The 26,597-nt window shown below is 39.6% G+C and overlaps 10 protein-coding genes across 10 annotated transcripts; 5 read left to right on the top strand and 5 right to left on the bottom strand.

Annotated features, from left to right (window-relative positions):
- Positions 1-7,155: 7,155 nt before the first annotated feature.
- Positions 7,156-8,554, bottom strand: HO173_010356 (uncharacterized protein; the record flags this gene model as incomplete). Its single annotated transcript, XM_037312242.1, has 2 exons — positions 7,156-8,065; positions 8,148-8,554. 2 exons carry the CDS (start codon positions 8,552-8,554, stop codon positions 7,156-7,158), a joined length of 1,317 nt encoding a protein of 438 aa, XP_037160828.1.
- A 1,166-nt stretch (positions 8,555-9,720) lies between these two features.
- HO173_010357 (uncharacterized protein) lies at positions 9,721-11,646 on the bottom strand (the record flags this gene model as incomplete). Its single annotated transcript, XM_037312243.1, has 2 exons — positions 9,721-10,905; positions 11,527-11,646. 2 exons carry the CDS (start codon positions 11,644-11,646, stop codon positions 9,721-9,723), a joined length of 1,305 nt encoding a protein of 434 aa, XP_037160829.1.
- Positions 11,647-11,699: 53 nt separating this feature from the next.
- Positions 11,700-11,960, top strand: HO173_010358 (uncharacterized protein; the record flags this gene model as incomplete). Its single annotated transcript, XM_037312244.1, has 1 exon — positions 11,700-11,960. One exon carries the CDS (start codon positions 11,700-11,702, stop codon positions 11,958-11,960), a length of 261 nt encoding a protein of 86 aa, XP_037160830.1.
- Positions 11,961-12,425: 465 nt separating this feature from the next.
- Positions 12,426-13,272, top strand: HO173_010359 (uncharacterized protein; the record flags this gene model as incomplete). The annotated part of the gene is made up of 2 exons (XM_037312245.1): positions 12,426-12,588; positions 12,656-13,272. 2 exons carry the CDS (start codon positions 12,426-12,428, stop codon positions 13,270-13,272), a joined length of 780 nt encoding a protein of 259 aa, XP_037160831.1.
- Positions 13,273-15,309: 2,037 nt separating this feature from the next.
- On the top strand, positions 15,310-16,231 carry HO173_010360 (uncharacterized protein; the record flags this gene model as incomplete). Its single annotated transcript, XM_037312246.1, has 2 exons — positions 15,310-16,143; positions 16,202-16,231. 2 exons carry the CDS (start codon positions 15,310-15,312, stop codon positions 16,229-16,231), a joined length of 864 nt encoding a protein of 287 aa, XP_037160832.1.
- Positions 16,232-20,391: 4,160 nt separating this feature from the next.
- On the top strand, positions 20,392-20,898 carry HO173_010361 (uncharacterized protein; the record flags this gene model as incomplete). Its single annotated transcript, XM_037312247.1, has 2 exons — positions 20,392-20,585; positions 20,640-20,898. The coding sequence occupies 2 exons, from the start codon at positions 20,392-20,394 to the stop codon at positions 20,896-20,898; spliced, it is 453 nt and encodes a 150-aa protein (XP_037160833.1).
- Positions 20,899-21,421: 523 nt separating this feature from the next.
- On the bottom strand, positions 21,422-21,936 carry HO173_010362 (uncharacterized protein; the record flags this gene model as incomplete). Its single annotated transcript, XM_037312248.1, has 2 exons — positions 21,422-21,682; positions 21,781-21,936. 2 exons carry the CDS (start codon positions 21,934-21,936, stop codon positions 21,422-21,424), a joined length of 417 nt encoding a protein of 138 aa, XP_037160834.1.
- Positions 21,937-22,032: 96 nt separating this feature from the next.
- Positions 22,033-22,338, bottom strand: HO173_010363 (uncharacterized protein; the record flags this gene model as incomplete). The annotated part of the gene is made up of 1 exon (XM_037312249.1): positions 22,033-22,338. One exon carries the CDS (start codon positions 22,336-22,338, stop codon positions 22,033-22,035), a length of 306 nt encoding a protein of 101 aa, XP_037160835.1.
- A 707-nt stretch (positions 22,339-23,045) lies between these two features.
- On the bottom strand, positions 23,046-24,491 carry HO173_010364 (uncharacterized protein; the record flags this gene model as incomplete). The annotated part of the gene is made up of 2 exons (XM_037312250.1): positions 23,046-23,770; positions 23,822-24,491. The coding sequence occupies 2 exons, from the start codon at positions 24,489-24,491 to the stop codon at positions 23,046-23,048; spliced, it is 1,395 nt and encodes a 464-aa protein (XP_037160836.1).
- A 1,123-nt stretch (positions 24,492-25,614) lies between these two features.
- HO173_010365 (uncharacterized protein) lies at positions 25,615-26,517 on the top strand (the record flags this gene model as incomplete). The annotated part of the gene is made up of 2 exons (XM_037312251.1): positions 25,615-25,978; positions 26,102-26,517. The coding sequence occupies 2 exons, from the start codon at positions 25,615-25,617 to the stop codon at positions 26,515-26,517; spliced, it is 780 nt and encodes a 259-aa protein (XP_037160837.1).
- Positions 26,518-26,597: the final 80 nt, after the last annotated feature.

The following is a 26,597-nucleotide window of genomic DNA, read 5'->3' on the forward strand; positions in this document are numbered from 1 at the left end:
CTTCTCTTCTTAATAAAGTTGTTCTTAATCTTCTAATAAATTTTAGAATAATATTTATATATTAAAAAGAATAATATTATTTTAATAAAGAAATATTAATTATTTATATAAGCGAACTCTACTATTAATAATTATTTTATTTAAATATTTTACTTATTATTAGTAAATACACGTAAGAAATATTTTAGTATCTAATTTTATCGCTTAGTCTATTTATCGATTTATAAATAAAAGACGATATTTAGATATTACTTAATTTTAAAATAAAAATAAATAGCGAATTAAAAGCTATTAATAAATATAGAGTCTTTATTATTAATAATATCGTTTAATATATTATAGCGATATACTATTTTAAAATAAAATATTTTTGTTAGTTAAGTAATATCGATTATAGTAGATATAAGAAATATATCTTATTATTTTTATAAATTAATCTACTATAATTAGAATAATATTATAAATAATATTTTTATACTTACTCGCTAATAAGTTAATAATAAAGTTTATAAAAATTTTCTTTTATAATTTAATAATAATAGAAAATAAGCTTAACTTATTATATAAGCGATACCGCGAAGCTTTAATTTACTAATAAATATTATATATTTTAATATAATCGATAATTTACTTTAGATTTTTATTTTAATAATATTTATAAATAAATAGCTTATATATTTTTATAGCGTTAAAGTATTTTAATAATAGATTATTATAGTATTTATTAATAAGCTCTTTTCTTAAGATCTTATCTCTAGAAATATAAAGATAATTATTATATCTTAATAATTTTTTAAAATTTAAAATCTATATTTAATTATATATACGACGCTTAACCGCTAGCTTATTAATATTAATTCGAAAAGAGTTTACTTAATTATTATAGACTTATAAATCTTAAATTAATATTTTTATTAATCTTTAAAATACGTTATAAGTAATCTCTTATACGATCTTAGATTCTCTTCTAGAAATAATTATCTAAATACTAATAATACGAAATATAAGCGTTATCGCCGCTATAATCTTCTTATTTCTTTATAACTATTTATCGCTAATTTAAAATATAAGTTTATTCTATAATATTAATAAAAGTTTAATATTTAATAGCGAAGTTTTTTTATAATTAAGATATCGCGATAGCGGGTTAATAAGATTTAATTTATCTATTTAATAAAAAATCTTAAAGTTATAAATAGCTAACTTTAGTATCTAATAAGCTTATCTAGAGTTTAATTTCTTCTACTTTATAAAGTCTTTAAGATTATTATAGTCTATTAGAACTTTAATATAATATATACTATCTTTTAAATAGTAACGCTATTACTTTATAGACGCTATAATAATAAATAACTCTTAATTATAAATCTTATAGTTTTACTCTATAGAAATTATTTTTCTAAATTAGAATATTACTAATTACTAATAATTATTCTTATTTAATTATAAAAGTATAGTTTTTATATCGAAGTTAAAAGTATCGATCTTAAGATATAGCTTTAAATTTAAATTATAATAATATAGAAATAGCGTAGTTATAAAAGTGCTTTAAAGCTATTAGAACGCTAGCTTAACGTTATCTATCTACTCTAGTAGTTTAGATTTTTTATTATCTTTATTTTCTTTAAATAAATTAATAAGTAATATTATTATATTAAAATAGTTATAGATAAATTATTAATAGAAATTAATAAAGTCTAAAAAGACTTATATATTTTAATAACTTTTTAATTTTAGCTACTTTTTAATAATAGTAATATATTTTTAATCTATTATAATATCTTTAATAAATATAATAAATTCTAGAAACTTAACTTATTTAATATAGAATTAATATTTTTTTAAATTAATATATAGTTAGAACTAGCGTAAATACTTAAATATTTATTTAATATATTATTAATACTTTATTAAATTAGTATTATAAATTAGAATATTATTTAAATATATTATATATATTATATTTATTAGATTTATAAGAGCTTTATTAATATATATTTAAAAAGTTACTAGTATATTAACGAGTTTAAAAAATATAATTAAATATTCGAAATAATTATAATAATTATAAAACGCTATTTTTTATTTATCGCCTTCTTTAATCTAGATTTAATAATAGATATTCTTAAGATTTAGCTTTATAAAGACTTTAATTTTATATAAATAATTTAAAATCTTAATAATTAGAAGTAGCGAGTATTAATTTTTAATAATTATTATATTTAAATCTCGATAATTAATATAAAAATAAAGCTCTCTATTCTTTTTAAGAATAAAAAAAATTAATATTTTAATTAAGAAAATTAAGTAATAAATTTAATTTTTTTAAAGAAAGTTCTTTAGATAGCGCTATAGCTTTATTAACTTTATTTAAAATAGATTATATAAAAAGTTATATAGCGACTTTTTATTATTTTTAATTTTAATAATATAATCTCTCTATTTAAGCGTAGATAAGATCTTTACTTTTTTATTAAAAAAAATATTATTAAACTTTAATAACTTCTAAAAAAGTTTTAAATTACGCTTATTTTCTAATTTATTTTATATTATTATAGTATATATAATCGCGAATATATTTAACTTCTCTTTAATAATTTAAGTAAATTTAATTAATTCTTTAATCTATAATTTGCTAGCGTTAACTTTAAATTATTATTACTTTATTATTAAATTTAATAATACTTATAATTAATTTAACTCGAGTATATTTAATATAATATTAAAGTCTTTTTAATTAATAATATAAAAGAATATATTATATTTTTTATTTTAATCTTAGTTATCTATTAATTAATAGTTTAACTAATATACGCTATAATAATATATACTTTAATCGCTTAGCGCTTTTAATTACGATAAGATAGCGTTATAAAATTTTAAATTTTATTAAATTACGAACTTTTATGAAATTAAATTAATATACGCTTTAGTGTCGAGTAAAGTAACGAATTACCTCTATTTACTTTAAAGCTTTATTTACTCCTTTATAAAAATAGAAGAAATTATCTCTATTAATTATTATTCTTATCTTACTTTTAAGATAATTATAAAGCTAAATCTTTTTTTATTAATACTACGTCGATATAGACTATAGATAATTTATTAAAATCTAGATACTTAAATATTTAATAACTCTATTTATTATAATAAAAATAATTATTCTTTTTATAGTTAGAGTTAAAGAATTTAACTTTATACTTTATATTATTATCTTAAATATATACTATATAAACGTCGTCGTTTAAAATTAATTTAGACTTTAAAATTTAATTCTTTAAAGACTTATTCTTAGTAAATCTTCTCGAAAATTTCGAATAGAAATTATTATCGAAATGTATATATTTTAAAATCTTTTTCTATATAATAATCTAGATAAGAATTTTTTTTTATTATTTCGATATATTATTAATATTTAGAATCTTATTTTTAAGCTTTAATCTAAGCTTAGCTAAGAAGAAATTAATTTAATACTTCTTAGAAAATAAAGTTATATAAACCTCTAGCTTCTTTAAATAAATCTTAAAAATAAATATCTTCTAATTAAAGCGTTATTTAATCTTCTTTTATTTTTTATAAATAAGAAGATAGCGATTTATTAGATTCGCTATTAAATTAAATAAAAACTATTTAAAGAATTTAAAAGTTATATTCTCTAGATTATAGATTTAATAATATCTATATTATTAAGTATTAGAGTTATCTTCTAAAAATTATATATAATAAATAATTCTTAATTAATTAATAGTAAAATATTTAGAACTTATAAGAAACTTAATTTCGACTTTATAAAATTAGCGTAAATACTCTTTCTTATTAATACTCTTATAAAAATATATTCTTTTAAAGCGAAGTATTTTCGCTTTAATTAATATATTCGCTAAAGATATAATAGTAATTAATATAAATAAGCTCTCGCTAACTATAGATAATAAACTAATATTATAAAGCTCGTAATTATAGGCCTTTAATATAATTAATTCTTATTCTTATTCTAGGCGACGATTTTCGATTTTAGCGATTATAAGATATTCTTCTATAGTAAGATCTTTTATTAGTAAAAAATTCTTAAACTTATTATCGACGCTATAGCGACTCTCGATATTATCTTTATTTTTTATTATATAATTTAAAAATAAACCCGATATTATAATAATAATAAATCTTTTTCTTTAAAAGATAGAGAGATTAAAATTATAAAAGCGTAGTTTACTAGTAGTTAGCTAGTAAATATAAACTATAAAAAATATAATATTATTATAAAATTTAATAATATATTTAATAGTAAAATTAATCTCTAAGAAATATTAAAACTTTAAGATATATGAAGTAGATCTATATTCGTTAAGCCCCTAGATATATAGAGTATATTATTAAAACTAAACCCTAAAAGGGACTCTGATATAGCATATGCGATATCGGCGCCTTAACGTAAGCAGCGCTAAGGCCCATAACGTATTAGATTTAATAAGATGAGACTTCTCTCGAATAAGCTAGTTAAGATAAGAACTATAATTAAAAATCTTCTAAAAAGAATAATTATCTTATATTAGAAGCTCGAGTTAGTAATTAGCTTTCTCTCTTTTACTATTAAAGTTATAATTCTAAAAAGAGTATTCTTAAGATAACTTTTTAATACTCTTCGAAGGTCTATAGTAATTATATAAATTATAGGCGATATAAGAGTAGACTTACTATAGTAAGATATCTTTCTAAAGTACTAGAATAGCGTTACCTTAATACGCTATATCGATAATCGAGTTATATAATATATATAGACTAATATATCTAGAAAATTCGATATAGAAGACTATATTCTCGATTATCTCGATTATATTTAATTAATTTAACTTAAAAACGTTTTTAGTATTAAAATAATTATATATTATCATTCTAAAGATATATAATTTAAAGAAATAAAGGTTATCTATTACGCGATAAAGCTATAACTATATTAATTATAAGAATCTCGCTTAGTTCTCTACTGCGATAACGATATATACGTTAATAGATTATATAAATTCTCTATATACGAGTTAGCTATAACTCTATTACGCGATATAACTATACTAATAATTACTTACGACATTATAGTAATATCTACTTAAATATCTATAAAGACTAATTAGCTAGTCGATAATCTATTATATTTTCGATATTAAAAAATCGCTAATATATATCCACAGCTAAAAGATCTCATATCTCCGCTGAAATAAGATAAGACTTACTAGAATATTAGTATAATTAGATTATACTACTCTAAGAGACTATACGATTTCTCTAGTAAAGGCTTACTATTAAAATTAGAAAGATATATATAACTCTAATAAGATTCTATACGATCTATTACGTACTAATAGAAATCTAACCTTTCTTTCTAATAACTATAAATACTCTTATAAGCTAGATTATTAATCTAAGCACTTATCGCGTTAAGTCGAAATTTATAAAGATATATCTTATCGACCTTAAATTAGCTTATATAAATATAAGATTCGATAATCTCTTAGTATTTTATTATCTTTAATTATAACGTATTATTATAGATAGTCGACGTCTTTATAACGAAGCTAATATGAAAAAAAGGTATTTAATTACTAAGAATCTATTATTTTAAATTCTTTCTTATTTCGATAAGTTAACTTATGCTAAGACGACTCTATATATCTTCTTTTATCTTATCTTCGCGGTATTTCTACGCGTAGATAAGTTTATTTATAATAAGCGAGATCTTTAATAGAAGAACTTCGGCGAATAATTTCTTATATATCGCTCGATAAGACTATTCGATAATTATCTAGAACTTATACTTTTAGCATCTAAAATAAATTTATTTCGTTATGAAATTATACTTACGATAGTTATATTAGAAAAAAATATATATATAAAAAAAAAAATAATTTTTTTTTTAAAAAAAAATTTTTTAAAAAAAACAAAATTTTATTAAAAAAAAAACCTTTTTAAAAAAAAAGATAATTTTAAAAAATTTTCCAAAAAAAAAAAAAAAAAAAAAAAAAAAAAAAATAAAAATAAAAATTTTTTTTTAAAAAAAAAAAAAAAAAAAAAAAAAAAAAAAAAAAAAAAAAAAAAAAAAAAATTAAATAATAAAAAAATAAAAAATAAAAATATAAAAAAAAAAAAAAAAAAAATAAATAAATTTAAAAAAAAAAAAAAAAAAAAAAAAAAAAAAAATATTTAAAATTTTATAAATAAAAATAAAAAAAAAAAAAAAAAAAAAAAAAAAAAAAAAAAAAAAATTTTAAAAAAAAAAACCATTTATAAAAAAAAAAAAAAATTTAAAAAAATTAAAAAAAAAAAAAAAAAAAAAAAAATTAAAAAAATTTAAAAAAAAAAAAAAAAAAAAAAAAAAAAAAAAAAAAAAAAAAAAAAAAAAAAAAAAAAAAAAAAAAAAAAAAAAAAAAAAAAAAAAAAAAAATTAAAAAAAAAAAAAAAAAAAAAAAAAAAAAAAAAAAAAAAAAAAAAAAAAAAAAAAAAAAAAAAAAAAAAAAAAAAAAAAAAAAAAAAAAAATAAAAAAAAAAAAAAAAAAAAAAAAAAAAAAAAAAAAAAAAAAAAAAAAAAAAAAAAAAAAAAAAAAAAAAAAAATAAAAAAAAAAAAAAAATAAATTATTTTTTTTTTCCCCATAAAAAAAAATATTTTTTTTTTACCCCAAAAAAAAAAAAAAAATTTTATTTTAAATAAAATAAATTAAAAAAAAAAAATTTTTTTTTTTAAAAAAATTTTATTTTTATTTTTTTTTTTTAAAAAAAAAAAAAAAAAATTTTTTTAAATATAAAAAAAAAAATAAAAAAAAAAATATTTTTATATTTTTTTTTTTTTTTTTTTTTTTGGATATCCTCTTGCTCCGGACTGACCAAGCCTCATCCTAGTGGCGCCGTCAACCAAGCCAATTCGCTATGAGTCTCCCAGATAGCTTATCTTCTCCCCTCGCACGAAGACTACAAGAAGTCTTGTGACCGGATGACGCTTTCCATGTTCATCGGGACTCGCGGACACAGTACCCGTCACTCAGAGAGAAACCTGGTGTCCTTTATGTAGTAGTGATAATGCCTGCCGCGTGTAGAGTCCTCACTAGCTTGTTTCGGAAATCTCGATCGCACACAGACATATTCTTCGCCCTTGCTGGAGAATAGATTCACGTTGCAGCGGTTGGTTCACCTGCCGGCAATGGCAGTACTTGATGAGAACCCACTGCATCCTCATCAGCGGAGACTGCAACTCCAGCTTCGTAATGCTCCACGATTGCCATCTCCGTCTTCGAACCTCCCGAGTCCAGTGTTCCAGCCTTAGAGCTTCCTGCCTGGGCCGTCTCTGCCCTCAACTGGTCTTTAGCGGCTGCATATTTACTCTTTGCCTGTTGGAGAGTATCGGCCAAAAACTCTGTGTGACTTCGCATGCCTTCAATATCCCCCGCGGAGTTCCAAACCATGTTCTGCAAATTTCCGGACGCTTTCACCACAGGTCGCATCAATTCCGCATCACCCGACATCGACGAAATAGTATGGTTCGCACTGTCCAGTATGTTTTTCGCTTGGCCATAGATATCCCAGTATGCTTTCACGTCTCTCAAGTATGTTGTATTCACCAATGGGACGGTCCACTGATCCGCCATATTCTCCACCTTGTCCAACCACGGCCCCATGAACTTCCTCTTATCCTTCATCAACCCCGCAAAATGAATCAACATGTCCCCCGGGTGGACTTTGGGTCTATCCTTCACCATGTTCTCTTGCAATTGAAATTCGTTATACCAATGCATGGGTTGGAAGACCACGGCGTCACGGAACTGGGGTCTGGAGAAGGATTCGAGCATAGCGCTTTGATCCGCCCACTTTATGGGGATCTCTGGTCGCAAGGATGGTAGAGCTTGGGCATCCGCAAGCATCTTGACGGACCACTCGTGCACGCGGAGGAAGAAGACGCCGGAATTGAAACCATCCCAGTTTTTGGAGGCGATGAGATGGATGTTGGGAAATTCGGTCGGTGGGAAGAAGGTCGTCCAAGGCACCTTTGGGTTCAAGATGATGGTGTCGGCGTCGAACCAGCTGTTGAAATGAGTAATTAGCATTCTGTCATAGCTCCTCTAGAAAAGATCTACCACAATTGTTCGAAAATAAGGTTACTGACACGATCCAACCCGCTCGCTGCCCATAAGGCTTGGCCATCTCATTCAGCAGCAGCATTTGTAGATATGAGAGCTTATTATACTGCGAGTTTCCATCGAACATGGAATGCCTGAGAACATGCGTCGGCGATCCCCAAGCCTCGCCATGCTTGATGTGCGATTTGATTGCACGCTCAAAAACCGGATCATATTCATCGTGCAAATTGGTAGTCGCCTGCCGCACTCGCGGACCGCCCTCATTTGGACCAACCAGCTCATCATGTGTGTCCGAAGAATCGAAGTCGCTTCGGGTATAAACGGACAGACCCTGGAAATGGTGGACGAGAAAGAAGAAAACGATGAGAACGAAGACGCCGACAGAGCCAAGAATGGCTCTTGAAGAGCGAGGATTATAGATTTGCATGTGCATTAAACCCCACCCCCCGAACAAAAGAAAGCAGGGAGAAGGCGAGCTTTAGGAAGAGACCGTGACATCCTTTACCCTATCGGTATCTACTACCATAGTCTTTTTTAAGTTTGCAAAGCCACGAATAAGCCAACACGAGTGAGGTCAAAGAGGTCAGCAAGTTAGCATGGAGTTCTGAAGAAATGGCGTGGAACGGCGTTTTAGCTAAGTTGGTGTTTCCCACGCCGCACGCTGGAGCTGAAGACTATCGACCAAAATTTGTATTTTGTTCTTGCACCTTCATTTGAACCATTGCTCTAGAAGTGGACAGTGACCTCAAGCCGTTTTTTCATGCTTCTTTGCAATAGTAATAGACACACATACAAATAGTTGAGGTGGTATGTGGTGAACAGGTGGGGTGAAGCTCAAGATGATGATGCTGACGGCGTTTGATGGAAGTTTGTTTCAGGTTGGTGGCTGATCTCTAGTGGTTTCTAAACCCCCGTCCTCTTGGCAAGGCGTGCCGAACCTCATTTTACCCCACCTAGAGTAGGTACTTTACTCTTGTATTCCCTTTTCCTCGAGCCGAGAATTGTGACAAAAAGCAAGCGAGGTTCTCAGCAAGCACGATTTCTGAAGACCGGCCTGTAATCAGGTACGTCTTCGTTGCCCTGGCTCCTGCGCAATGAAGACTGCATCCTTGGAGAAAGAACACATGGGGAAGATAAGAGTGTACGAATTTGGTTGCAAACAATTCAAGGGAACAGCCTGCAAATGATCTGTATGAGCGCACACTCTTCTATTGTACGCGACTAAGCTAGCAATTCATCTGCGCATGTGACAGGTAAAGAATGGACCGGAGGTGACGAAACGATTGACACGTGAATCCAACCCGAAGGAAACAGACGCCATGCTGGCTTCTGAGAGGAAGATACTGCCAGCCTAATACATGTTTCGCAGAGGATCCAGATCGTGACTTTGAATGCGCGGCTTGAAGACCCTCCCCCTTCCTCCTCACTTGCGTGCAACCAAGGCAACAGACGCAGTTCGACGGTATCGAGTATGGGCGTAGAGAATAGTAGCATTCGACGTGCGACGACGACAAGATATCGCACCACTCAGTTGAAGCATCCCAACGGGGAAAGCGACCTAGAGCGCTGCTCTCCCCTCCTACTTGACACCAAAGCTTCTCACCTGAAGATGACCCCTGCTCCATCCTCCCTACCAACCTGGTGACATGATGCCCTAGGACCACGTTTAGACAAAGGCAAACCATCATTCCACCTCAAGCCAACCGGATTCCCGTTGCGTTTTACACAGGCCGGGAAGTGGGATTTGACGTGATCCCTTTTGGCAAAGCCGCCTTTGCAGAGCGGACAGGTTAGATCTAGAGGAGTGTCGGCGCTAGCGTAGTTTGTGACGTTCTTGGGCAATTCCCCTTGACCTACTCTAGAAGGTATGACAATTCCATTGACTGCATCGAGCCTGTCGTACCTGGCTTTGGCACGTGTGGATAGTTTGGATGGCCGAGTGGATGAAGAGTGTGATAATTGGGATGCTGAGGCATTGGGTTGGCTGTCTGGCAGGGCGGCTCGAGAATCTTTTGGCTTTTTCTTGGACTCGCGACGCAACCCTGCCATTCTCCCTGATCGATTGCCTTGTGGTGCTGGTGAATCAGATAAGGACGGTGATGCGTAATGTTCGTTTGGGCTGTTGGAGAAGACTGGTGGAGCTTGTTGGATTGGTGGTATAGGGTAAGCTGCGGCGCTGCTGGTGGATTGAAATGCGTAGGGGTGGTGTTGGGTTTGTGGTGACGGGTAAGTGGCGGCGCTGCTAGTGGATTGGAATTGGTACGGGTAGTATTGGGTTTGTGCTAACGGGTAAAGAGATATACTGCTGCTCGACTGGTGAGGCTGCTGAGGGTATATCTGTCCATAGTATTGGGACGCTTGCTGATGATGGCTTTGATCTGTCAGGGCCGAGACCGACAGTTGGAAGGAGTGTTGAGGGTAAGCAACTGCATTATCGGCGAACTGGGACTGTCGCTGGCTGTACTTGTATCCATCGTTAGGGGATGGTTGCTGACGGCCGCGTCCCTCACAAGCGGACTGTTGCGGAAAGCTACTTTGGTACGGAAGGTAAAGAGCTGGATCTGCGCTCACGTGGGCGCTCGCCTTATAAGCATGCGCATCAGTCGAAGGTGTATACTGAGGGTAGAATTCCATGCTGTATGGCGAGATTGACGGCAAGGGATCATAGTGCTCGTGCTCGTGCTCGTGCTGGCCCCAAGGCATCATGGGTGCCAGCTGGTCTGGATGCCTCCTGCCCAAACGAGGGTTGAAAGCATGTTCCCCTATCTGAGACCATTCTTCTAGCTGTCTGCTTGACATTTCAACTGTGGTGTGGGTCATGCAGTGGATGGAAGACGTAGTTGATTGATACGATGCCGATCACAGTGTCAAGTGTCGTTCATCACTTCGAATGTCTCATAGGGCGTAGCGTGGTTTTGCCACTCAGTGTACACCCAAAGTGACAACGCTGCAAGCCAAGGTACAAACCTGATACCCATCATGCTTCTACATGGGTTCCCCCCCCCCCCCCACATTCACTGCTACAATGAACTTCACGAGTTCCTCTTCAGCACATCAATGATCCAATCCTTCCCTTCCACACCGTCAGGCAAATGATAGGCGAAAGCGATTGGAAAGCAATGCATCTGCTCTTTCTCCACATATTCCAGCTGCCTCGCACTTATCTCGGAAAACGCAAAGTATCAGGGGAGAGTATGTCATAGCCGCCAGTCAAACCATGTACCTTCACGCGTCTTTCGTTGAGGATTGTCGGATCTGCAAGTACAGGGGGAAAGCCTTGGATCTGAGAGATCCCAGGAGTCTGTCCAAGACTTTGCTGTCTTAATCTCAATAGGTAGACGTAATACAGGATCGTGTCTCTCTACGTCTCGGATCTTCGAATTGGTGAAGCGTCGAGAGATTCACGACCGGAGCGATGAGCATCAAATTCGCCGGGCTTTTGATGTCAGCACTGCTCTTCAAGGTCTCCAGCATCACAGCCAAGACGACATTTCTTCCAGAAGGAACACCGACGAAAGTGACCATCTCATCTTCCTCACTGCACAAGAGCCTTTTGAACAGCTTTACGAGACGGAGAAATGTCAGAGGAGCAGGACTATGCGGCGCAAGCGGGGACTAATCAGGCTGATGACGGCACCGGGTATCTTCTCGCTCAATTCCGCAAGGAACTTCCAATGATCGGACGAAGGGGGCATGCAAAAACTACCACCAGCAATATAATATACTCGTCGTGTCCGATTTTGGTTATTGCGGTCGACCTCATGGCTTTTTGCGGTCAGGTCGTATATCCATACTTCATCTATTCATCGCTCAAAGACATTACATTGAAGGGCTACTGATGCGGGTGGCTTCAATTGAGGAGAACCTGATGGTAAAGGTTTACCGGGCTTGGAGATCAGGAAGCCGAAGGGACGGATGAGGAGTTGGAGAAGCGCAGTTGGCAGTGAGCGATTATGGTACGTTGAGATTTTGGTGCTTCCGTTCATTGCATGGACATTACACTATAAATGATGAACGATCATGCGGGATTGTTAGGTTTAGCAATGTGATTCAAAAGAATGATTCAAAACGAAAAGGGTAATAATCCAATAGGCTAACCATATAGAGTAGTTATTAGCCTCGTCGATCACCTATAAATTGAATCACTGTTTTATATTATAAAACAGTGATTTAATTGCAAAGTTGCCCTATACGGCGTTAGCGTAACTGCTTATTTGGACATATAGCAAAAATAAAGAAATAATCTACCCACCTATCATAATTTTAGATGTCATTATACATACCTCTCGTTCTTACAGTACATAATGGCTACGAGCCATTCAGCCAGTCACTCAGTCAGCACTACCTATCCGCCAGCTCACCACTCCACTCGCCAGCCAGCCAGCCAGCCCCCACTACTCAGCCACCAGTCTGATATTCTACAAGATATAGAAGGAGCAATGCAGTACGGAGAACATTGCGGAGACAGTCAGCAGCAGCAGTGACACAACAGACCTACTCTCCACGATCTCACACCAGCCCGATACTCAGTAAGAGGAGGAACCACTGCAGCAGGCAAATGCGGAGAATATTGCGGAGACAGTCAGCAGCAGCAGTGACACAACAGGCCTGCTCTCCACGATCTCACACCAATCCACTCAGTCAGCTACTCAGCCAGTCACTCAGCCAATCACTCAACAAGAGAAGGAGCAATGCACTACGGAGAGAATTGCGGAGACAGTCAGCAACAGCAGTAACACAACAGGCCTGCTCTCCACGGTCTTACAACAATCCATTCAGTCAGCTACTCAGCCAGTCACTCAGTCAGCCACTCAGCCAGAGCACTCAGTTAAGCAAGAGGAGAAAACATTGCAGCAGGCAAATAAGGAGAACACTGCGGAGAAACCAAGCGGCAATAAGGCCACCATCGTCAAGAACACCGCTCAGCTCTCCAAGATCCCACATCATATGCTCTCTACAATCCCACGTCAAATTGCCACACAGCAAGCGGAGAACGACACTACAATTTGGCCTGCTATCTCCGCGTGCCTAGGCAATATCACATTGTGGTACATCACTGCAATGAGCACACAAGAGAAGGATCTACTGCGTCGATCACAGCCAATTGGACCTCTGCAGACAAGGGTCACCTATCGAACGATGCATATTTGAACGAATTGAAACCGTCCGATATCTTGTCTCGACAGCCATTTCAGCTATTTAAACTATCGCAGACATGGGGATATCCCAGTTATTTCAGCTACTTGGGCTACCGCAGCCGTGGAGATGTCTCAGTGATTTCAGCTATTGGAGCTATGTCGTTCAGTTGGGGAGGATTTTCATTATTTCAGCTACTTGGGCTCCGAGCCGTGGGGATGTCTCAGTATTTCAGCTATTAGGCTATCGCAGCCACAAGGATTCTCAGCTATCGCGCCATGGAAAGTCTCAACTATTCCACCTATTTAGGCTATCGCAGCTATGGAGATGTCTCAGCTATTCCAGCTAGTTGGGCTACCGCAGCCATGGGGATATTTCAGTTATCCCAGCTATTTGGGCTACCGCAGCCATGGGGATATCTCAGTCATTCTAGTTATTCGAACTACCACAGTCATATCCAGCTAATCAAACTCGGTCTGCTCGTACTCCACTGGAAGGACGTATTTATGACGTGGTGTAGTGGCGATCACAGCTCAATAGCCTAGCAATATGACTATGAAGGTCGTCACAACGAGGGCCCCATCATTGAAGGAGTTCATGATGTATATATGTGGTGAAAGAAGAAGAATAAGTGAAATTCAAAGAGATTTGTGACTCTTCGGCAAAGGTTTCGCCGAAGTCCGTGATATTGCCTAATCGGGTTAGCGGTAGAAGGGTAGGGCTGTTCCCGCTTTGAATCATTCTTTTGAAATTCGTTGCTAAACCTTTTTTTTTTTTATTTTTATATCTCGCTTATATTACAATTGCGAAATTTTGGTAAGTTTAATATCTTATAATATTAATATTAAATATTTAAATAATACTTTATAAGATCTCAAAATTTCAAGTATTTTTAAGTTATTTTAAGTTAATTATAGAACTATCGCGAAATTTCAATTATTTTTAAGTCTCAAAATTTCGGTTAATAATAATAATTATGGAAATTTCGATTATCTTTAGATCTCAAATTTTCGAAATTTTTAAATTAATAATAATATTTTAAGATTATTTTAAGTTAATTATAGAACTATCGCGAAAATTTCGAATTATCTTTTAAAGTCTCGAAATTTCAGTTAATAATATAGATTATGCGAAAATTTCGAATTATCTTTTAGTCTCGAAATTTTCGAAATTTTTAAATTAATAATAGTATTTTTTAAATTATTTTAAGTTAATTATAGATTATCGCGAAATTTTGAATTATCTCTTATATCTTAAAATTTTCAAATTTTTAAATTAATAATAGAGTTATTACGAAAATTTCAATTAATAATAATAGAATTATTTCGAAAATTTTAAGATAATTATAGAGTTATAACGAAGATTTAAAATATTTATAAATTTCGAAAATTTCGAGTTTTTATAAAAATCTCAATTTTCAATTATTTATAAATTTATTATAAAAAATTATATATAATAAAATATAATAAATAACTAGTTATTAAATTTATTTAAAAAATAACTTTATAATATTTATAAATTATAGATATTTTTAAAATAGAATATTTTATATAATAGATAATAGTATTTTATATAATAAAGAAAAAGCTTTAAATATAGAATAAAAATAAAAGTAGATTTAATTTTATAGTATCTTTATATATATATTAAAATAAAAGAAAATAATAAATAAATAAAAATAAAAATAGTAAAATAAGTAAGTATATTAATAAAGAAAGAATTTTATTTTATATATATACTAATATATAAATAGTTATTAATATTTACTTTGATTTAAATTTTTTTTTAATTATGTTTTTTTATTATTATGTTAATTATTTTAATTTTTTAATTATCGTTGAAATTATGTTAATTATGTTGAATTTTATTTGTTCATTTGTTCATTGTTGAAATTTTAATTTTTCGATTATCGCTTGTTTTTTAAACTAGTCATGCGGGCATCGATTCTGGGAAAATCTGCCAAACAACATCCCTTCTTTCATCAACAACTTTCCAACTCTAGCTTCTTGCATCTCTGTTCTACAATTCTTCAAATCATTGTACACGGCCACGATGTCTAGAGTCACGGCGTTATGCGTCGGTGATCACCCTGACCCCAATTTCAAGAGAGAAGGACCTTTCCGTTACTTCGACCTCCCCACTGAGGTCCGCGATCAGATCTTGAGGCTGCTGCTAGTTCGTGAAAATGTTGCACTGGGTAGGGAAAAGTCCATTCGGAATCGTTTTAGCGGTTGGAGTCACGAGAAACCGATGTGGCAACTACTCAGGGTGAACGGTCAACTGCGGGCTGAAGCTAGAGCTGTCCTCTTCTCACAAAGGAACAATACATTCTATTTTCCAATCGGCGGCACTTTGACAGGTGTTGCGTGGTGGTATATGTTAGGGCGTCCTTCTCCTCACATCCAGGCTGTTCCGCCCCCAATCAGGAAGCTGGATTGTGCATTTGATATGCGCGACTTTGAAGAGACCACTTTCAACATGTTCGAGGGGACGAAACGGGACTACGATGATGAAATGGCTCCTGGGGATGTTCCCTTCGAGCGACTTCCACCATTCGAGCGATTGGATCTTATACATGACAGCTACCGGTCCAACATGTTGAGAGTATGGCGCGGGATCGCTGAGGCTTTTTGCATGATGAAATTGTACCTGCTCCGACTAGACGTCAGCAAAGCCCATTGCCCTCTCGGATGCTGCCGACTCGTAGAAGAAGCTGTGGGGTTCGTGAAAGACTTTCGCCATCGTCGAAGGCCATACCCCAAGCGGATCGAAATACTAGGGGCGTTGGATCATGAGAAGGGAAGTCTGAAGAAGTTCATCGAGGATCGTAATCTCATACCAAAAGATCGCTATTTCTTCGTTGACACACCGGGCTGCAAATGCCGCGTAAGTTCGCGAAACTTGAGTGCGCGGATGTCTCTAGCTGACAAGTAGGACCATCCAGACGGATCCTGAAACTTGCTGTAACGCTTGAAATACCTTGGTAACAACAATATCATCAGTCGCATGGTCTACCTATGTCAATGGCCCAGGTGGTGATAGATGGAGATGAGAGATTGTTGAAGATTGCTTGGGCGATGAACCGTGTTCAGCCATGCATCAAGAGGGGAGGCATCGACGAGCTGTGACTGTCAGGATGTTGAAATAGTGCGTTGACTCAGGTCTCTGAGTTTGTTGATGGTGGCGACAAGGTAAGAAAGCAGGGATCTCAGCTTGTCGACAAACGACGCAAGCAATAAGAACAACCGCCACGGAATCCTGTGTACGCATCCGGGGCTATCTATGTATTTGATCCGTGCACGTGTTTCTGTTCAGTCAAGGGGAATCACCTTTACCTTGGAGAAGATTCTATTGTTCTGCCTAAGGCTGCTATATAGGTTTCTATCTACTTATAAATCGCCCAAAATTGAAAAACTGAAATACAGCAATGCGGGGCTTGGGTATCGCTGAATTGAAGGCGCTGATGGGAAATGGAGCTCTGACAAACAAAGACAGGCAGCAGATATCTCGTACAATGCAGTACTGTCAGGTAGATCGGTACTAGATGTCAAGATGCTTGAATGGATGAATACGTAACAATGAGCCTCCCTCTCAACGCGAAGGATCGGTAGATAAGAAGGTCTGAAGTCTCCCGTGCATGTTGTATGAGTGTCTTCGATCTAGGGGCGGCGATATACTCTCCTTGGCCGGAGTTCCCGCCTTAGAGGAGAAGGTTCTCTCCTAGTGGCTTTTCCAGGAGCAATGGTGACGATTTTGGGCTTTAGCAGATGTCGTCTCCGAGGCGCTCCGGACTCTTCTTCTTCTGACGAACTGGTTGGGTCGGAGTCGCTGGAAACTGGGGCTTTCCTTCGTCGGGTCCTTGGCGCTGGAGATGGATCTCTTCTGGCGACTCTTTTGGGCGCAGCGGAGACGATTTTTGGTTTCAGTAGCTTTCCTTTGGACCGTAATCTTGAAGACACTCTGGTCATTGCCGTCATCGCTATCCTCTTCTGAAGAATTGTGAGAGTCAGAATCGCTAGACTCGCCAGACTCGACGATGGGTGCCTGGCAGGAAAGCGGCCTGCGGGTCGATGTAGATATACTTGTAGGCGGTGGGGGACTGACAATTCCGTTCCTGCGATTGCGCCTCGTTGATGGAATTGTACTCTATACTCGTGGGCCTTGTCACCCACGTTTCTAAAGCGCGTTTCGACACCTTCGCGGAAAGACTGCAGGGTGAATCAGTTAAGTTGAAGGCCTTGATTCGGGTCATATGCGTGTGCGGAAGGGTTCCGGGTCCTCCTTGGGTTGTGTCATATGATGGGTATACAGTCTTGAGATTCCCCTTCCACTGTAGGTATATCGCACTAGCGGTGCGTAAGCTTTGTCGTCGTAAGCCTCTTCTCTCCTCCTAGAGATTTGAAGACGCTGTGCACGGCTCGAGCGCCTAAGGCCCCATCGATGACATGCTTGTCGCTTAGCTACAATAAAGGAACCGTCGGGCCCTTTGGCTTCAGCAAAGTAAGTGGGCAAGAAAGGGCCTTTCTTTGCGCTTTGATGGGACTATGGCTTTGTCTAGCAGTCTTTTCGAAGGGTTCGGTTACCCGGCCCTGCAAGATTCTCCTTGGTACTAGTCAGGCTGTGGAACGACGATCTTTTCGGTGATGTAATCGAGGTTTCCGAAGTGGGTACATTCTGACCAGATGCATATTTCGACTTTCCCACGATCTTGGGGAATACATTGCTCATGACCTCGATCTTCGTCCTGCGCATCTCTAGCGGCTTCTCTGAACGATTTGTAATGACCTATCGGAGCTGCGGGAAGGTGAAAGTGCTGGCCGAGGCTGTATCAGTACTTCCTCCCAATCCTGGTGATTTACAGCTCTGTGTCCTCGGTTACCGTAGGAAAGACGTTGTTGTCAATAAGATGCTGCTCGAAATTTGCCGTCGTAGGCTGAGGACCTCTTTTCCTTCTCTCCTGTTTTTGACGGGGACTTCGGTCCTGGCTTCGGCTTTGCCCTTCCGCCATTTCGTGGCATTGGGTCTGGCGTAGATGAGACTCCCTCAGGGTTTCGATGCTAAAATGTACTGATCAGTGCAAGACTATTTCGATAGGAGGAAGAGGACAAACTCTTCTGATGTCGGAGAGATCAGGACCACCGTGCCGCGCAAAACGAGTGATGCCGGTAGGGAGCTGCTTGCGGTTGACTAGTACTCTCCCTGTTTGGATTTTTGGCCTTGAAACGTAGCAAGAGCGTTTCGTCGATTCAATTCACGTAAAGCATTAGATGTCAAGCCGCAATTGGGATAGCGAATCCCAGTATGAACGTTCAGCCCTGTCCCAGGTTGACCAAGAGCAGTCGGTCGAGGAGTGGGTAGAAGAATTGGAAGAAGGATAGCTCGAGACCCTTTGCCTTTTTGCCTGAGGATTCGAATGATTGGACCTGGTTCTGAATGAGTACTCGTGGTTCTCAGATGAAAGGGACCGGGTGTTTCCGCTTTCGCCCTGTAGGTGGAGGTTGGGAGTCAGGTGCAACTGTAATCCTTGGCGAAGATGAATCGCAAGGCCAAGTTTCTTGATTTGAGTGAGCTCCGACCTTTCGATTATGCTGCAGATCTGCCATGATTATATAGGAGTCCCAACGTTAGGCGTTATGGAGGATTCGGAAGCGAAGGGAGACTTGAGACGCGCTCATGCATGCGGCCAGGCGTTAAAGGTCTGAGATCATTGCTGCCTAGGAGTGCGTTGACTCTTGTCCTCTCATTCATGACTTTCTTGAGGAGTTGGACATTTTCCGGCGTCTTGGGAATTGTTTGAATCCATTGCTGTTGAAACGCGGAAAATCTAATCCAATTTGACGGCGAGGCTATTTTCAGGAAGCTCGGCGGCTAGAAGCGAGCTAACACCCGAAGCGGATAAGCGTGAGGCAGCATATTCAACTTTTCTCGAGACTATTATCCAGAAGACAAATTCATTGGCCTTCATTTGCAAATAAGTCTCAAGGCATAGCCTGTATGATCATCGCGTCAAACACGCTTAGCACGATCTTCGTCAAGAGATAGATTTTGTGTTTGTGGCCGCAAGATATGGAAGAAGAACCTGGGCGAATCGTCTACAAACTTCGATTCTACCACAGCCTCAATACAGCAGCGCGCAGTGAAATTAGTACGACAGCCAATTGGCACCCTCAAGATTGGTGAAGTTGGAGAAGAGCTAATCCAACCGGACCAAGGTTGAGCGCAACGTGGAGAACTCACAGCAACCTTATTCTCTGGATGCACTTTCAATGCATTTTCGAACTCAGGACTGTGGGTCTATCGATATGGTTGCTTTTGGATAGACGCCCTGTGACTTGCATTCCAGAGAAGATGTGCTTTTCATCAGCATCACAACCGCCATCTCATGAGGGTCATGCCTAATTACGACGGCTCTTTGAGATACTCAAAAGACTGGCATATCTCCAGTCACCGTCCAGTGTCCTCAAAATTATGGATTTCCGATCATTGATGCCAGGTATCTTTGGCTTTTCTCTCACATCTTGGTCGCAAAACTATATTTTCAGTGGCATTAATCCCGTCAAAGAATGATACGACACGGTCCGTTGGCGTCAAAGGCTACCACATCCACTGGATTCTCCTGACTCGGCGACAATCCCTTCAAGTCTCCAGGCAGCTGTGTGTTGGTAGCCTCACCAATTCTACTAGACCCTTCAATCGTCACGCATGCTGGGGCTATAATTACTGCTAGCGCGGTCTTACCCCCAAAACTGACGACCGAATTTCATTCCCCAACCAATATCCCCCAAGAGAGGGTTTACCTTTTAGGTGAGTCGAATCATTATGATGGCTATATAATAAGGAAACGACGTCATGTTCTTTAGTTTCTCAGGAAATCTATTTGAGACGGCTCTGTCATATTAAAAGCATCTAGTAAAATTTACACTCTAAAACGGTCAGGGCTGACTGCCTCATGGCTGACTGCCTCATGGCTGACTGCCTCATGGCTTCCTATACACAAGAGCGCAACGCTTCCTCTCTACTCGGGCATCGACCGCAACGTCTCCACCGCCTCCAAACACTCTCCTTGGTCTCCCAGCCGAGCTCAAGCAAGCCCTGTTCTCATCACTAGCAGATGTGGCATCATTGAAAGCGCTTATGGTGACATGCTCCTCTTTGTACGACGCCTTCCTCGATAACAAGGCTCTCATTCTCACCAACATCTTTCGATACAAAATCGACCCTAGCCTAATGCAAGATGCCCTGACCACGTTGCAGTCCTCTCGAGTCACTTTCCGGAAGAGAGAGGCAGCCATTGATCTTGTGGCAGACTACATCACTCTTGTCGACATGTATGTGCCCTCTCGTCCTTGCATTTAGAGCTTGCGGGAAGCTGATCGATCTAGCTCTAAACATGTAGCCGAGCCTACGATTGGGCGGGGAAACCGCAAAGCCCGTTTCGTTAAGGACTGGAGTAATCAGGACCTTGTTAATGGTTGCCTCTCGTTCGGTCCAGCATACCTCCACCGACCTCGTTCTCGCAAAGACGTACAACGAACGCAACCAGATTCTATCCGGTCAGCCGTTCACCAATGGAGATTCCGTCCTCGCTTTCAGCGTTCAAAGTGGAGGAAAATGCTTGATCACTCCATAAGTCACAGATGACGAAGATGAAGGCCCAAGGGATGCGTGGCGTTGGACGCACGCTGATAGCATCACAGACTGCTGCTACAACACCAAAGAACGTTATGATCTTCCGCGGTGGGGATACATGATTTGGGGTTATATTGGGCTAATGCAATGTAACATTCTGGACCGGGATTGAAGAACTCTTCCAATGCCCCTCGCGGAAGAGCGTTACAGAACTGGATCAGCCAGTCGGCTACGGACGGGATATCAAAGCGGTTTCGGGGACTGAGGATCAGGTAGCTCAGAAGTGTGAGCTCGGGGGAGGGAGAGACCAGTGAAAGTTCAAGTGGCGATCACAGTTCTCCAAAAATTCTGCGCAAACTCAGCAGAAGCGAGGCTTGTCGGAATGCTAAAGCGACCGGAGGAAAACATTTGAGATATCAGATAGCCACAAGCTGAGCCAAAACATCAAGCAAACACCTTCAAAACACCTTGCATGGCTGACATCTGTCCGAACCGCTCAAACGCCCCACATCGCTGCACTTACCCCTCTCCATGATCAGAACCACCTGTTCCTCCTCGTCCTCCTCGTAGTCCGCGGAGTCGCATACCCATCATAGCCCACCCCACTATCAGCATTCGTCTTGTGACCGTACCTGCCAGAACCCGACTTCTTCTCCTTCCTCGCACCGAAGCACGTGAAGAGGACGATGAACATGCCGAGAAACAAGAGCACCATGGCTGCAAGACAGGTCCACATGCCGACCGAGTAGAAGGCATGAGAGCCTTTATTCTGCTTGTTGACGTGGTCTTTGACGGTCTGGTGTTGTCTATGAGCATCGTTCTTCCGCCAAAGAAAGGAGGGGAAAAATGGGGGGGGGGGGAAGAGAGAGGGAAGAAAAGATACCAAGGACTCACCCCGAAAAGACTAAAATCAACCGCCATAACCACCACCGTCACCACCCACGCCACAAACGCAACCAGCGCGCCGAGGACCGACCCCACGACCCCCGCGCCCAGGCTCAGCCCGAACGCCAGGAACGCAATCGCGCACGCGATCGGATGCAGAACCATCACACGCGTCAACCCATCCACGCCATCCGCACTGGCTCGACTAAACACCGTGCCTGCACAATCACAAACCATCAGTCCAAACCCCCCCGTCGCAAATCACCGCCACTGGAGAAATCCCAACTTGCCGTCGACCGCGCCCATGACGTCCGCAGGCTTATAGCCCAGGCTCCTCGGGTAGCAATAATCCTGGTCGGTGCGCGCGGGGGCGACGTCGAGCACGCAGTGGCCGAAGGAGCCGAAGGTGACGCTGGAGTGGCGGAGGTCGCTCGAGTTGGCGAGGGTGACCTTCAAGATGGCGATGTCGCCGATGACGGGGGCGGAGATGGTGGTGATGAGGAGGAGGATGGCGGCGAGGAGGAGGAAGGTGACGCCGAGCCAGTGGAGGGGGGATGTGCGGGCCATGGTTGGTTGGTTGGTTGGTTGTTTGTGGGAGAGAGGGAAGGGGGTGGGTTTGGGTGAGAGTTTGATTGTACGCGGGAGGGATGCCGTGAGTGGAGAGCGAGGACTACCGTGTTGAACTTTGTCGTGGGCGAGTGCTTGATCTTAAGTTGATTTTGTGGTTCATGAAAGCAAGGATTACTCTTGAGTGAAAGCGTTTCAAGATTTATAACGAAATTACGACCCAGACCAAGGCAGAACCCATGCGCTGTTGAAATTGTAGCCCAATCGGGTTAAGCCACGCGTGTCGGGCCGTGGGGGAGGCGCAGCAACCCCGTCATCAGGGTCTCTTCGTAGTGAAATGATAATAATCTACCCAGTTGTGGCGTGAGATTGGAACCATCTTCGATGGCGAGTGTGGCTGTGCTGGTTGAATGTAGCTGAAGATTGGGGTGCTGGCCGGGTGGCCCTGGAACTAGGGGGTGTAATTGCACCCACCACACCCGGCAAACACCCTACTAATTTCTCTGCGGCAAGTTAAATACAGCATCGTCGAGTACCAGATTCGGCCTTCTCTCGCTGATCAGCTCAGTCTATTATCGGGAGGCTTCGACGACCGGACGACGAGCTTCGTTAGGCGGTGGAGCCTTTTCAGTGCAGATGGCAGTCATGCAAGGTGTTCAAGGGTCTTCATTGATTTCCTCTAAGCAATATCTGTGGTACTCTACATGTCAGAGATTCTCCCTCCACGTCTCCATATCGGTAGCCCACACGTCCCTGTTACCCCAGCATCTCTTGGGTTCCATTGTCTTGGCTCTCTCGGGTGGAGCTGGCGGAGGCCATACAACACGACTCTCGTCCTTGGCGCTCCACCAACCTCTGCCGCCGCGGCACCATATCTCGTGTCTTGCCTTGAAGGAACCCCTCATCTCATCCATGCGACGACGGTGATCCTCACTATTAAATGAATCTCGAGAGAGCTCATCCCATTCGTAAGTTAAGAGACCCCATTGAGCAAGTCGAGCGGAGTCCCACATTACATAGCCCCGTTTTCGAAGACTTCCCTGTTCACTGATGTTGTACCAAGCCGCATTGGTGTTCCCTGCATATGCCCACCGCCATGCCTCTTCTGGACCCTTGTCACCGTCAATGGCAAGTTGAGCAGTGATATGAACGTGTTCGTCCTCTTCCGTGTAATTTTCGAGCATTGAGAGGCCGTTGCCATAGCCTTGTGCCTCTAAAGCGTCAAAGAGTGAGCAAGCGGGGCCTCTTTTGTGCTCCTTTAAGAGACGGCAACGGTCATCGAATGCGGGTGTAGTAACAAGCTGGCGAAGGTATGTCAGGCCAAGAGAAAGGTAGTGTTCTTTCCAGTAGTCATATAGCTCATCCTGGTCATCAAGATAATTCATCTCCAACTGTCCCCACTCAACGTCATGCTCAGCCACCTCGTTGAAAGCTGGATTCATTAGCTAATTGTATGAAGGCCGGAGCTTTTGGGAGCACATACGTAAAGACAAACGTTTAAAGAGATAGTCTCGGACACAAGCTAACTGCTCATTTTCCCAAGGCGCGCAGATTGAGAAAAAGATGCTCTGCGGACTCTCGCTGGCGGCCTTACCGAGTTGGATGTCTTCACGTTTTCGGAATATGTTGCAAAAGAGCTCGTACCTATAGAAGGTTCGTTTGATTCGAGTGGATTCTAGCAATGATAGCGGAGACGGCGATGCCTCGTCAAGTCCAGTCACAGGGTCAATAGACAGCGCCAAGGAAGCGAAATCTCTGGAGAAGAACTCGATGTTATCGTGTAAGCCGCCAACGGCTAAGGCATCACGAAGCTTCCATATCTGGGACAGACATGCGAAATCCTGCTTGGTATACGACTTAAGAAGCTCGATGGCTGCGTCATTACTATAAGCTTTAAGCGTCGTGGATTTGAATACAATGGTAGCGTCGAATATAAGATCCAATCCGACTTGAGAGCGTAGGATAGATTTGATGATGAGAGACTCAGCATCGAGGAAGGTGTGATAGAAGGATGAGCATGTCAGGATGAGTGATATCAAGCTTCTAGTATCTGGCAGTGCTGAGAAGATGATTTGTTTGAGCTCAATTGTAAGAGATAGAAAAGGATTTGGTGGTACAGGTGATACAGGCGGGAGTAGAAGTTGAGCATCCATCGTTGATGCACGGGCACCACGGCACATTCAAAAAGACAACAGATTGTCCGAATGAGAAGAAGGTGCTCGCGGCTGGTCACTGTTGAACAATGCACTGCTGAGTTGTAGATGTTGAAAGAATCAGAATATCGAAAACAGGGAGCCGCGCTAGTTAGCCTCAGCGTGCTTAGCGCCGGAAGAGAAGGTTCTCTCCGCCAATCACTTGGTGACTTGCCCGAAGACACGTACTATCCTAAATAAAAAGCAGATGCGGTTGAAGGATCAAAGGATGTTTGCATGGCCTGATAATTCAAGTGAGGCTGTTGATGCTGAAGCGAAGGCTAACATAGTACGGAGATGCAGCTACCTGGAACGTCCCTGCCACAATCATCACCGCCGGCCTACTACGAATGTCTGTCAGCCTATTATTCAATCTTTTAACACCCCCTACAATAGAGAATTTGGGAATGGTAGACTGCCAAGCCCGAAGGATTTGGTCGGTGACCTATAGGAAACAGCATAAGCTCGGATGAAAGCCTCTCATTCTGCATGCCCTGCATGGCACGCTCTTGCGTGATAAAAGCTAGTGTCTAAAACGGGTGGCATCGCCAAAATGCAAGCACCCTACTGGCAGTGGTCCTCTCATTGCAGAGGTGGCAAAAGAACATCATGTGGCCAGATGCTGTGCGTACCCCACATGATGTTGTGCGTTCACCGTGCAGGTCGCGCTCGTCGTCTCAACATCGACTCAAAAATCCCGGCTCCAATCAACGTTATGTCTCGCTCGGAAGAGAGTTCTCGATCTGCTGGTGGAGGCTGCATGGCAAGCCTGGGGCGCTTCGGTCGGGCGCTGCTGCCAGTAGAAAGCCGACGACCTTCGGAAGCAAGAAGCAGACCAGACACTAGTTTTCCCTACAGACAAGTAAGCTCTGCTGGCAGGACCACAGGTTTCTGGGTCTCTATGAGCTCGCTTGACAACAAAATAGGAACTTCAACCCGCCAAAGGAGGGGCTCGCTCTCCCGCAAGAACTTCTATTACATATATCTATAAAGTCCGCACAAACCTTTCCAGGCCTGCCTACAGTCATACAGAAAGATTCTCTTGTGGTCAACTACACAGCCATATCTTTCACTCGTTGGCACCATGCCACGCTCAACATTGACGTCTGGTTCTTCCATATGCTCTTACTATACGGCTCCGAGTGACTATGACACTACGGATGACTATTATTCTAACCTCCCGGTTACTTCAACTGAGCTTCGAACCCGGACTGACAATCCTGGGACATGGCCGCTTAGGAGTAGACGCACTGATCCTAGACTCTCGGAGCGCACAACTAGGTACGTTTATAGAGCGGGTGAAGGGTTTGATACCCTTGCTCTCGTCCCTAGAATTTTCGTACCAGCCGATTCCATATCTGGGGAAGTGCATATTGACTCCGAAATACTCGCCAGGGGTTACAATCCGTCCTACTACGGTGACATAGCGCCGATAGCTGGGAGCTCACGTACGTACATTTCATGGAAATCTACCCCGAATCGAACCCACCATGTGGGTCGCAAGTCATGTTATGGCGTGAATAGCAAGTTCTATCACCGGAAAGTTAGGTGCTGACTATGAACATCCATAGCTACCTTAACAGACGTTAGGTATCGAATTGAAAGCCTCGATACTCCACCAGTTGGCACACCAATGGGAGATCGCTACCGTCAATACAAGTCATACGATGTAGACGCTTATGACGCCGAGCAAGAATACAACGATAGATTCAAAGAAGTTCCCAAGGCTCCGAGAAAGAAGCACGAGACCGAGGATTACAAGGGTAAGTTTAACGAAGCCAACCATGTTAGGGACAACGCTGCGAGTTACGAGACAATACCGGGAGCAGAAGGCCTTCATTACACCTTTTTAGTAGCCCATTGTTCAAGGTCCTGTCTCGAAGAGGTTATGCTAATACTGAGTCTTCAAAGGAGACCCCCCGATGACTTTGAACCACCACCGACGGCTAGCGCCGTACGCGGAGAACATGGTCGATGTGACTTGTAGGCATATTGATACACGGAGCGAGTATGACCACGATTATATAGGGCATTATTCTGGAAAGGCACATCGTAAGGGTCATACCG

This window comes from Letharia columbiana, assembly GCF_014066305.1.
Source record: "Letharia columbiana isolate WasteWater2 chromosome Unknown Sc0000048_s0, whole genome shotgun sequence".
Classification (NCBI taxonomy): domain Eukaryota; kingdom Fungi; phylum Ascomycota; class Lecanoromycetes; order Lecanorales; family Parmeliaceae; genus Letharia; species Letharia columbiana.